Raw genomic sequence first — 12,683 nt, forward strand, 5'->3', positions numbered from 1 at the left:
AGCCTACGCCTCGCAACCATACAACATTGTTGGAACCACTATTCCTTCAAACATATCCATTTTTGCTTTCGGAGATAATGTTCTCAATTTCCACACATTCTTCAAGGCTCCCAGGATTTTCGCCCCCTCCCCCACCCTATGATTCACTAACGCTTCCATGGTTCCATCCGCTGCCAGATCCACTCCCAGATATCTAAAACACTTTACTTCCTCCAGTTTTTCTCTATTCAAACTTACCTCCCAATTGACTTGACCCTCAACCCTACTGTACCTAATAACCTTGCTCTTATTCATATTTACTCTTAACTTTCTTCCTTCACACACTTTACCAAACTCAGTCACCAGCTTCTACAGTTTCTCACATGAATCAGCCACCAGCGCTGTATCATCAGCGAACAACAACTGACCCACTTCCCAAGCTCTCATCCCCACAGACTTCATACTTGCCCCTCTTTCCAAAACTCTTGCATTCACCTCCCTAACAACCCCATCCATAAACAAATTAAACAACCATGGAGACATCACACACCCCTGCAGCAAACCTATATTCACTGAGAACCAATCACTTTCCTCTCTTCCTACACGTACACATGCATTACATCCTCGATAAAAACTTTTCACTGCTTCTAACAACTTGCCTCCCACACCATATATTCTTAATACCTTCTATATATATATATATATATATATATATATATATATATATATGGGAGAAAGAATACTTCCCATGTATTCCCTGCGTGTTGTAGAAGGCGACTGAAAGGGAAAGGAGTGGGGGCTGGAAATCCTCCCCTCTCATTTTTTTTTTAATTTCCCAAAAGAAGGAACAGAGAAGGGGGGCCAGGTGAGGATATTCCCTCTAAGGCTCAGTTGTTTTTTAATTCTACCTAGCTAACATGGGAAATGCAAATATGTATAAGAGAAAAATCAAAGCAAATAAGCCAAACTTTCCAGCAAGATCCTTAGTGTGTTCAGTGGGCTCAATCACATGTAGATTATCATAATGTATATTTTCTTTATTAATCCAATTGGTAAACAAACATTACCATCTGGTAATGTTTGTTTTCCTATGGTATCTTAGTTATGTCTCTTCATTGTTTATCGAGTGACTGTTCTATTTCTTTTATCTCATAACCTGATGATGTGATCATTACAGGAAAATGCACTTGGGAATTTATCGGGTTTCATTTTCTATGTCGTTACATGCATATAGTTGATCAAGTGCACCACTGTGATGTCTTGCAGTGTTTATACATATATACTTATGTACATTGCTTACTTGCTTGTCTTCATCCATTCCTAGCACCACCCTGCCCTACAGGAAACATTCCCCCCCTCCCTTTGCGTCAGCTAGGTAGCACAGGAAACAGACGGAGGAAGGCCACATCCACTTACATCCATATATAAACTGTCATGTGTAATGCATTGAAACCACAGCTCCCTATCCACATTCAGGCCCAACAGACCTTTCTATGGTTTACCCCGGATGTTTCACCTGCCCTGGTTCAGTCCACTGACAGTACGATGACCTTGCATGCTTTTCACCTCCTGCATGTTCAGGCCACAGTTGCCCAAAATCTTTTTCACTCCATCCTTCCACCTCCAATTTGGTCTCCCAGTTTTCCTTGTTCCCTCCACCTTTGACACATATATGGGTGAAATCAGCAATATTTGAATTCTGGAAAAAAGTTATGAGTTATATAAAGAGCTACCATTATTTAACCCTGTATTGAAGACTTTATACCTTGGCACAATACTAGGCACTAAAATCTTGATTGGCTGCAAGCCATTGCTTGCCCAGTGACTCCTCCATTTTCAAATATACAGGGTGTAATCAAAAAGTTCTAAGACTTTGTCTATTACTGGTTGCTCTAACTGTAATTTATAAAGAGTACTCAGACAGTTAACCAGACCTTTTATAAAGAGTTTCTGATTTGATTGGGGGATAAAGGTAGGAGAAACTGCCACCAGCTGTTTGAAAATTGTGGATGGTTTCTAGAGCACCATGGCAATGCTTCTTCACACACTGGTGTCTCCATTCAAGAATTTTTGGCTAAATAAACACTCTCATTATACCATATCCTCTGTATTCACCTGACCTCACCCCATTTGGTTTTTTCTGTTCCAAAAATGAAGCTGAAAGATTGACTTAATGATTTTCCAAACATCCATAAAAATATGAAGGTATAACTACATCAGTTCACAGTTGAAGACTTCCAGCAATACTCTCAAAAGTGGCAGAAATGTTAGAACACTTGGATATCATCATAGGATGATTACTCTAAAGTGAGACTAGGCTGATTACTTTAAAGTGGGACTGCTTATGAATATGTTGTATTAATACTACTGTTTAAAAAAGGCTAAGTCTTTGAACTTTTTGATCACACCTTCTATATACATACTCAGCCTTTACCTAGTAAGAAACAAGTGAGCAGAGACAGCTCTTGATTAGAGTTGTGGGTTACATATGGCACCCACATATGCATCAAGGAAGCATACACCTAAAATCATGGGCTTCCTCAGACATGGGTAGGAAATTTACAAAAATACATGTATGCCCTTAGCACTCTTTGGAGAGAATGCATGTACATGTCCACAGTACTAAAGGGTAAAAAGGCTTTCTGTGATATACTACATGGGTGTCGGTAAGCAAGAGATTTGCTTAGATAGTTATCTTTGAGTTTGTGAGAGATTTTTTTAAGATCGTCGGGGTTAGAAACCGATTAACCCCCTCCCTTACCCCTTTCAAACCACCTTTCATTAGTTGTGGCCAACAGCAACCCCCGCTTGGCTGACATGTTGGGCACACTGGTGATTTTTCTCCACCCTTACCTTCTCTCTTTTGGAAAACTTTTCTTGTACCTGATGGTAACCTTCATTAGGGTGATATCCATGCTTGGAGAATTGTGAGGCAACCAATGTGGCTGGCAGGATTATGATGTCGTTGCTGAGTGGAGGTTTTATGATTGGTACTGGAGGTTTTATGATTGAACTGAAGACAGCAATTACTGAAAAGTGACTAGTGAAAAGCATAAACCTTACCAGAAGGCAGGATTTAGGTGTTTTTAACCTCCAAGGATCTTTGAGTATCTATGTCAGCTTGCAGGATACCACCCCAGAGAGACAGTTTACAATTTTCGAACCTTACTGTTTCAACTAAAATTATCACTTGCCAAACTCATCTTCCCCCTCAGAGCGTGGCTGATATTAGGACTATCTTTGGGGGTTTGAGACATTAGGGACGGATGGCTAACATGAGAGAAAGTTACCGTATGATGTCATGGATAGGGGTTGAGGAATAGCTTAAGCTGGTTATTGCAGATGTTTTTGACTTATTTTGTTATACTACCATGTAAAACACTTTATGATTTAGTTACATTGTTTGTGTGAATCCAGCTTGAGTATCCCCCCTTTTTTTTTTTTTTTGCTGTATTTATGTTTCGTTAGATGTTTGCCTATTTTGGCTGTCATCTTATGGCTGTGACAGCTTTATAAGAGCATAATCTAGGTGAAGGGGAGATGAGGATTCCAGTTCAGAAACATGCTTTTCACAAGCTTCAAGATTTTTTCTGTTAAAGGTGAACTAGCTGTAGATTAGGACGATGTCTTTCATACATAGGTATTAAAAATTTGAATTAAACTGAAGCATTTATGTGGTCACCTTCAAGAAGTTTGGTGGTAAAACCAACTTAATTTTCATTCATAAGGGTTGGATGAAGTGCATGCAGCTATGTATTTTTTTGTGGGAATAATTTTTCAAATTGGGATTCCCACTGGCTGGCAAAGGGCAATGATCCTGAAGTAAACTTGCTGCCCTGCTTAGTGTATTATATATGAAAGGCTCTGCTCTGTGAAGGAGAATGAGATGTTAACATTTTGGGACACTGAAAAACATCAAGGCAGAAGTTTGTTCTGAAGATAGTTTATGATGTTTTGCATTTGCACTTTATGTGGGACAAGTCAGTTCTTTTCATTTTCTTTAAAATATCTTTTTATATTACAGTACAACTGGAACTTCAAAACTCTGAGGCTCTTTGAAAAGACTTGCAACTAAGAGTTAGGAATTATGGTCCATTTGTTGCTGGTAGTTATGTAGCGGTAACTATATGTTCCAATTTTTTTAGACGAGTTAAACTGCTGAAGACAACATGGAATCCATTGATACCCAAGAGGAGATGGATGACACAACTTACAAAGAAGAGGATGGTGTGATTCAAAAGTGTGATCAGATGAGCAGTGAGGAAGAACAATTGAACTGTGAGAAAAACCAGATATCTGAAAATGGTTTGATATTAGAGGAAAAGGAAAGATTACAAGCAAGAATAATGGAATTGGAAGCACTCTATGAGAAGACAAGACATGATTTGGAGGCTGCACGAAAGGTAGGTTGTGCTGGTTAATAGTTAAAAAACTATGAATCATTTGACAATGTTGACTACCTCTGGCCACCAGTTGCTAGGAGGAGGATGGATACAGGTGAACCACCTCCCCTTCTTCCTGCCCTCTCTGTTGTACCCACACACTGTTCTCTAATATAGACCAAATACTGTGAATATGATTTGGAAAGTATTGTTGCATAATATTGCTGCCCGTTTGATGACAGTTTTATTTGATGTAGAGAGGTTTATGATGTAATAGTTGCTCTTAAACACAATTCCTTTAATTGCCATTGAAATGATAGTTACCTTTAAACAAGATTTCTTTTCCTTAACTTATACCATGGAACCTTTGTAATATGTTTCTGCTTTAGGTTAGGCCATTAAGAACAAATTCATTATACAGACTCTATAGTTTACCATAGATTTGATGTTTGATAATGGTATTGGTGGTTATATTGAAGTATGATTTAATGAGGACAAATTTATTAGAAAGAAGCAAATGTCAGTACCCTATCTTTTCTCTCTTTTATTCATCTCTTTATGCGTAGAATGTTTTGAATCCAAGTTAACATAAGCCCTTGATACATAAAATTCTAACTCTACCACCAATTTCCCCATTAATTTTCTAAGCATTGATTGTTCATGATGATACCTATATATTACATATGTTCAAGATTTCTCTTGACTTTTATTTTAAAGTTTAAGGTGACATGGAGGGCAATATTTGGTGTGCTGTTAAGGGCCTTTGGTTCCTAACTCTGTATTTATAGAGGAAATCATTAAGCTGAACTTCACAACTGAGACTCAAGGCATTTCAGTCCATCTGTTGATCTTTATTATTATTGTTATACTTAAACGCTGTTTCCTGCATCAGTAAAGTAGTGCAAGGAAACAGACGAAGAATGGCCCAACCACCCACTCACATGCACACACAAATATATACATAAATGCCCATGCACGCATGTATACATATACATTTCACCGTTTACATACACATACATTTTTTATTTAGTATACCTTGTCGCTGTCTCCCGCGTTAGCGAGGTAGCACAAGGAAACATACGAAAGAATGGCCCAACCCACCCACATACACATATACATACATGCCCACACACGCACATATATATACCTATACATTTCATCATATACATACATATACTTACACAGACATAAACATATATACACATGTATATATTCATACTTGCTGCCTTCATTCATTCCTGTCACCACCCCGCCACACATGAAATAGCATCCCCCCTTCCCCGTGCATGGTAGCGCTAGGAAAAGACAAAAGGCCACATTTGTTCAGGCTCATTCTCTAGCTGTCATGTGTAATGCACTGAAACCACAGCCCCCTTTCCACATCCAGGCACATCTCTCTCACCCTTTCATTACTTACTTGATGAAACCACCTCACACCACATATTGTCCTCAAACATTTCATTTCCAACACATCCACCCTCCTCCGCATAACCCTATCTATAGCCCACACCTCACAACCATATAACATTGTTGGAACCAGTATTCCCTCAAACATATCCATTTTTGCTCTCTGAGTTAACATTCTTGCCTTCCATACATTCTTCAATGCTCCCAGAACCTTCGCTTCCTCCCCCCACCCTATGACTCACTTCCTCTTCCATGGTTCCATCTGCTGCCATATCCACTCCCAGATATCTAAAACACTTCACTTCCTCCAGTTTTTCTCCATTCATACTTACCTCCCAATTGACTTGTCCCTCAACCCTACTGAACCTAATAACCTTGCTCTTATTCACATTTACTCACAGCTTTCTTCGTTCACACACTTTACCAAACATATACATTTTTATTTTTTGATTTTTTCATTATACTTTGTCGCTGTCTCCCGCATTGGTGAGGTAGTGCAAGGAAACAGACAAAAGAATGGGTAGTGAGTGGTGGGATGAAGAAGTAAGAGTATTAGTGAAAGAGAAGAGAGAGGCATTTGGACGATTTTTGCAGGGAAAAAATGCAATTGAGTGGGAGATGTATAAAAGAAAGAGACAGGAGGTCAAGAGAAAGGTGCAAGAGGTGAAAAAAAGGGCAAATGAGAGTTGGGGTGAGAGAGTATCATTAAATTTTAGGGAGAATAAAAAGATGTTCTGGAAGGAGGTAAATAAAGTGCGTAAGACAAGGGAGCAAATGGGAACTTCAGTGAAGGGCGCAAATGGGGAGGTGATAACAAGTAGTGGTGATGTGAGAAGGAGATGGAGTGAGTATTTTGAAGGTTTGTTGAATGTGTTTGATGATAGAGTGGCAGATATAGGGTGTTTTGGTCGAGGTGGTGTGCAAAGTGAGAGGGTTAGGGAAAATGATTTGGTAAACAGAGAAGAGGTAGTGAAAGCTTTGCGGAAGATGAAAGCCGGCAAGGCAGCAGGTTTGGATGGTATTGCAGTGGAATTTATTAAAAAAGGGGGTGACTGTATTGTTGACTGGTTGGTAAGGTTATTTAATGTATGTATGACTCATGGTGAGGTGCCTGAGGATTGGCGGAATGCGTGCATAGTGCCATTGTACAAAGGCAAAGGGGATAAGAGTGAGTGCTCAAATTACAGAGGTATAAGTTTGTTGAGTATTCCTGATAAATTATATGGGAGGGTATTGATTGAGAGGGTGAAGGCATGTACAGAGCATCAGATTGGGGAAGAGCAGTGTGGTTTCAGAAGTGGTAGAGGGTGTGTGGATCAGGTGTTTGCTTTGAAGAATGTATGTGAGAAATACTTAGAAAAGCAAATGGATTTGTATGTAGCATTTATGGATCTGGAGAAGGCATATGATAGAGTTGATAGAGATGCTCTGTGGAAGGTATTAAGAATATATGGTGTGGGAGGAAAGTTGTTAGAAGCAGTGAAAAGGTTTTATCGAGGATGTAAGGCATGTGTACGTGTAGGAAGAGAGGAAAGTGATTGGTTCTCAGTGAATGTAGGTTTGCGGCAGGGGTGTGTGATGTCTCCATGGTTGTTTAATTTGTTTATGGATGGGGTTGTTAGGGAGGTAAATGCAAGAGTTTTGGAAAGAGGGGCAAGTATGAAGTCTGTTGGGGATGAGAGAGCTTGGGAAGTGAGTCAGTTGTTGTTCGCTGATGATACAGCGCTGGTGGCTGATTCATGTGAGAAACTGCAGAAGCTGGTGACTGAGTTTGGTAAAGTGTGTGGAAGAAGAAAGTTAAGAGTAAATGTGAATAAGAGCAAGGTTATTAGGTACAGTAGGGTTGAGGGTCAAGTCAACTGGGAGGTGAGTTTGAATGGAGAAAAAGTGGAGGAAGTGAAGTGTTTTAGATATCTGGGAGTGGATCTGGCAGCGGATGGAACCATGGAAGCGGAAGTGGATCATAGGGTGGGGGAGGGGGCGAAAATTCTGGGGGCCTTGAAGAATGTGTGGAAGTCGAGAACATTATCTCGGAAAGCAAAAATGGGTATGTTTGAAGGAATAGTGGTTCCAACAATGTTGTATGGTTGCGAGGCGTGGGCTATGGATAGAGTTGTGCGCAGGAGGATGGATGTGCTGGAAATGAGATGTTTGAGGACAATGTGTGGTGTGAGGTGGTTTGATCGAGTGAGTAACGTAAGGGTAAGAGAGATATGTGGAAATAAAAGGAGCGTGGTTGAGAGAGCAGAAGAGGGTGTTTTGAAGTCGTTTGGGCACATGGAGAGAATGAGTGGGGAAAGATTGACCAAGAGGATATATGTGTCGGAGGTGGAGGGAACGAGGAGAAGAGGGAGACCAAATTGGAGGTGGAAAGATGGAGTGAAAAAGATTTTGTGTGATCGGGGCCTGAACATGCAGGAGGGTGAAAGTAGGGCAAGGAATAGAGTGAATTGGAGCGATGTGGTATACCGGGGTTGACGTGCTGTCAGTGGATTGAATCAAGGCATGTGAAGCGTCTGGGGTAAACCATGGAAAGCTGTGTAGGTATGTATATTTGCGTGTGTGGACGTGTATGTATATACATGTGTATGGGGGGGGGTTGGGCCATTTCTTTCGTCTGTTTGGGCACATGGAGAGAATGCGTGAGGAAAGATTGACCAAGAGGATATATGTGTCGGAGGTGGAGGGAACGAGGAGAAGTGGGAGACCAAATTGGAGGTGGAAAGATGGAGTGAAAAAGATTTTGTGTTATCGGGGCCTGAACATGCAGGAGGGTGAAATGCGGGCAAGGAATAGAGTGAATTGGATTGATGTGGTATACCAGGGTTGACATGCTGTCAGTGGATTGAATCAGGGCATGTGAAGCATCTGGGGTAAACCATGGAAAGTTGTGTGGGGCCTGGATGTGGAAAGGGAGCTGTGGTTTCGGGGATTATTGCATGACAGCTAGAGACTGAGTGTGAACGAATGGGGCATTCGTTGTCTTTTCCTAGCGCTATCTCGCACAGATGAGGGGGGAGGGGGATGTTATTCCATGTGTGGCTATGGGGGTGAGTAGGGGCAGACAGTTTGAATTGTGTGCATGTGTATATATGTATATGTCTATGTGTGTATATATATGTGTACATTGAGATGTATAGGTATGTATATTTGCGTGTGTGGACGTGTATGTATATACATTTGTATGGGAGTGGGTTGGGCCATTTCTTTCGTCTGTTTCCTTGTGCTACCTCGCAAATGCGGGAGACAGCGACAAAGCAAAATAAAAATAAATAAAGAATATATATATATCCCTGGGGATAGGGGAGAAAGAATACTTCCCATGCATTCCTCACGTGTCGTAGAAGGCGACTAAAGGGGACGGGAGCAGGGGGCTGGAAACCCTCCCCTCCTTGTATTTTAACTTTCTAAAAGGGGAAACAGAAGAAGGAGTCACTCGGGGAGCGCTTATCCTCCTTGAAGGCTCAGATTGGGGTGACTAAATGTTTGTGGATGTAACCAAGATGAGAAAAAAGGAGAGATAGGTTGTATGTTTGAGGAAAGGAACCTGGATGTTTTGGCTCTGAGTAAAACGAAGGTCAAGGGTAAAGGGGAAGAGTGGTTTGGGAATGTCTTGGGAGTAAAGGCAGGGGTTAGTGAGAGGACAAGAGTAAGGGAAGGAGTAGCACTACACCTGAAACAGGAGTGATGGGAGTATGTGATAGAGTGTAAGAAAGTAAACTCTAGATTGATATGGGTAAAACTGAAAGTTGATAGAGAGAGATGGGTGATTATTGGTGCATATGAACCTGGGCATGAGAAGAAAGATCATGAGAGGCAAGTGTTTTGGGAGCAGCTGAGTGAGTGTATTAGTAGTTTTGATGCAAGAGACTAGGTTATAGTGATGGGTGATTTGAATGCAAAAGTGAGTAATGTGGCAGTTGAGGGAATAATTGGTGTACATGGGGTGTTCACTGTTGTAAATGGAAATGGTGAAGAGCTTGTAGAATTATGGGCCGGAAAAGGACCATTGATTGGGAATACCTGGTTTAAAAAGAGAGATGAACATAAGTATACGTATGTAAGTAGGAGAGATGGCCAGAGAGTGTTATTGGATTACGTGTTAATTGATAGGCACGCGAAAGAGAGACTTTTGGATGTTAATATGCTGAGAGGTGCAACTGGAGGGATGTCTGATCATTATCTTGTGTAGGCGAAGGTGAAGATTTGTAGAGGTTTTCAGAAAAGAAGAGAGAATGTTGGAGTGAAAAAAGTGGTGAGAGTAAGTGAGCTTAGGAAGGAGACTTGTGTGAGGACATTCCAGGAGAGACTGAGTACAGAATGAAAAAAGGTGAGAACTAAGGACGTAATGGGAGTGGGGGAGGAATGGGATGTATTTAGGGAAGCAGTGATGGCTTGCGCAAAAGATGCTTGTGGCATGAGAAGTGTGGGAGGTGGGCAGATTAGAAAGGGTAGTGAGTGGTGGGATAAAGAAGTAAGATTATTTGTGAAAGAGAAGAGAGAGGCATTTGGATGATTTTTGCAGGGAAATAATGCAAATGAATGGGAGATGTATAAAAGAAAGAGGCAGGAGGTCAAGAGAAAGGTGCAAGAGGTGAAAAAGAGGGCAAATGAGAGCTGGAGTGAGAGACTATCATTAAATTTTAGGGAGAATAAAAAGATGTTTTGGAAGGAGGTAAATAAAGTGCATAAGACAAGGGAACAAATGGGAACTTCAGTGAAGGGGGCTAATGGGGAGGTGATAACAAGTAGTGGTGATGTGAGAAGGAGGTGGAATGAGTATTTTGAAGTTTTGTTGAATGTGTTTGATGATAGAGTGGCAGATATAGGGTGTTTTGGTCGAGGTGGTGTGCAAAGTGAGAGGGTTAGGGAAAATGATTTGATAAACAGAGAAGAGGTAGTAAAAGCTTTGCGGAAGATGAAAGCCAGCAAGGCAGCGGGTTTGGATGGTATTGCAGTGGAATTTATAAAAAAAGGGGGTGACTATATTGTTGACTGGTTGGTAAGGTTATCTAATGTATGTATGATTCATGGTGAGTGCCTGAGGATTGGCGGAATGTGTGCATAGTGCCATTGTACAAAGGCAAAGGGGACAAAGGTGAGTGCTCAAATTACAGAGGTATAAGTTTGTTGAGTATTCCTGGTAAATCATGTGGGAGGGTATTGATTAAGAGGGTGAAGGCATGTACAGAGCATCAGATTGGGGAAGAGCAGTGTGGTTTCAGAAGTGGTAGAGGATGTGTGGATCAGGTGTTTGCTTTCAGGAATGTATGTGAGAAATACTTAGAAAAGCAAATGGATTTATATGTAGCATTTATGGATCTGGAGAAGGCATATGATAGAGTTGATAGAGATACTCTGTGGAAGGTATTAAAAATATATGGTGTGGGAGGAAAGTTGTTAGAAACAGTGAAAAGGTTTTATCGAGGATGTAAGGCATGTGTACATGTAGGAAGAGAGGAAAGTGATTCGTTCTCAGTGAATGTAGGTTTGCGGCAGGGGTATGTGATGTCTCCATGGTTGTTTAATTTGTTTATGGATGGGGTTGTTAGGGAGGTGAATGCAAGAGTTTTGGAAAGAGGGGCAAGTATGCAGTCTGTTGTGGATGAGAGAGCTTGGGAAGTGAGTCAGTTGTTGTTCGCTGATGATACAGCGCTGGCGGCTGATTCATGTGAGAAACTGCAGAAGCTGGGGACTGAGTTTGGTAAAGTGTGTGAAAGAAGAAAGTTGAGAGTTTATGTGAATAAGAGCAAGGTTATTAGGTACAGTAGGGTTGAGGGTTAAGTGAATTGGGAGGTAAGTTTGAATGGAGAAAAACTGGAGGAAGTAAAGTGTTTTAGATATCTGGGAGTGGATCTGGCAGCGGATGGAACCATGGAAGCGGAAGTGGATCATAGGGTGGGGGAGGGGGCGAAAATCCTGGGAGCCTTGAAGAATGTGTGGAAGTCGAGAACATTATCTCGGAAAGCAAAAATGGGTATGTTTGAAGGAATATTTGTTCCAACAATGTTGTATGGTTGCAAGGCATGGGCTATGGATAGAGTTGTACGCAGGAGGATGGATGTGCTGGAAATGAGATGTTTGAGGACAATGTGTGGTGTGAGGTGGTTTGATCGAGTAAGTAACGTAAGGGTAAGAGAGATGTGTGGAAATAAAAAGAGCGTGGTTGAGAGAGCAGAAGAGGGTGTTTTGAAATGGTTTGGGCACATGGAGAGAATGAGTGAGGAAAGATTGACCAAGAGGATATATGTGTCGGAGGTGGAGGGAACGAGGAGAAGTGGGAGAGCAAATTGGAGGTGGAAAGATGGAGTGAAAAAGATTTTGTGTGATCGGGGCCTGAACATGCAGGAGGGTGAAAGGAGGGCAAGGAATAGAGTGAATTGGATCGATGTGGTATACCAGGGTTGACGTGCTGTCAGTGGGTTGAATCAGGGCATGTGAAGCGTCTGGGTAAACCATGGAAAGCTGTGTAGGTATGTATATTTGCGTGTGTGGACGTATGTATATACCTTCCACAGAGCATCTCTATCAACTCTTATCATATTCCTTCTCCAGATCCATAAATGCTACATACAAATCCATTTGCTTTTCTAAGTATTTCTCACATACATTCTTCAAAGCAAACACCTGATCCACACATCCTCTACCACTTCTGAAACCACACTGCTCTTCCCCAATCTGATGCTCTGTACATGCCTTCACCCTCTCAATCAATACCCTCCCATATAATTTCCCAGGAATACTCAACAAACTTATACCTCTGTAATTTGAGCAGTCACTCCTATCCCCTTTGCCTTTGTACAATGGATTTGTTGGATATGAAATGTTTTAGGACAATATGTGGTGTGAGTGGTTTTCTTGAGTAAGTAATGAAAGGATAAGAGAGATGTGTGGTAATAAAAAGAATGTGGTTGA

At 41.2% G+C, this 12,683-nt stretch overlaps 1 protein-coding gene across 6 annotated transcripts in view; it reads left to right on the top strand.

Annotated features, from left to right (window-relative positions):
- The window catches only part of LOC139753124 (uncharacterized), an 82,365-nt gene that overhangs the window by 8,475 nt on the left and 61,207 nt on the right, over positions 1-12,683 (top strand). For 4 of the 6 annotated variants that reach the window (XM_071669236.1, XM_071669239.1, XM_071669240.1 and 1 more), the window contains exon 2: positions 4,125-4,382. In XM_071669236.1, the coding sequence (XP_071525337.1) occupies positions 4,149-4,382 (234 nt within the window). In that variant the 5' untranslated portion in view covers positions 4,125-4,148. Of the gene's footprint in view, positions 1-4,003; positions 4,383-12,683 lie in introns of all 6 variants that reach the window. The other 2 variants (XM_071669238.1, XM_071669237.1) reach the window with 1 other exon arrangement.

This window comes from Panulirus ornatus, chromosome 14, assembly GCF_036320965.1.
Source record: "Panulirus ornatus isolate Po-2019 chromosome 14, ASM3632096v1, whole genome shotgun sequence".
Taxonomy (NCBI): domain Eukaryota; kingdom Metazoa; phylum Arthropoda; class Malacostraca; order Decapoda; family Palinuridae; genus Panulirus; species Panulirus ornatus.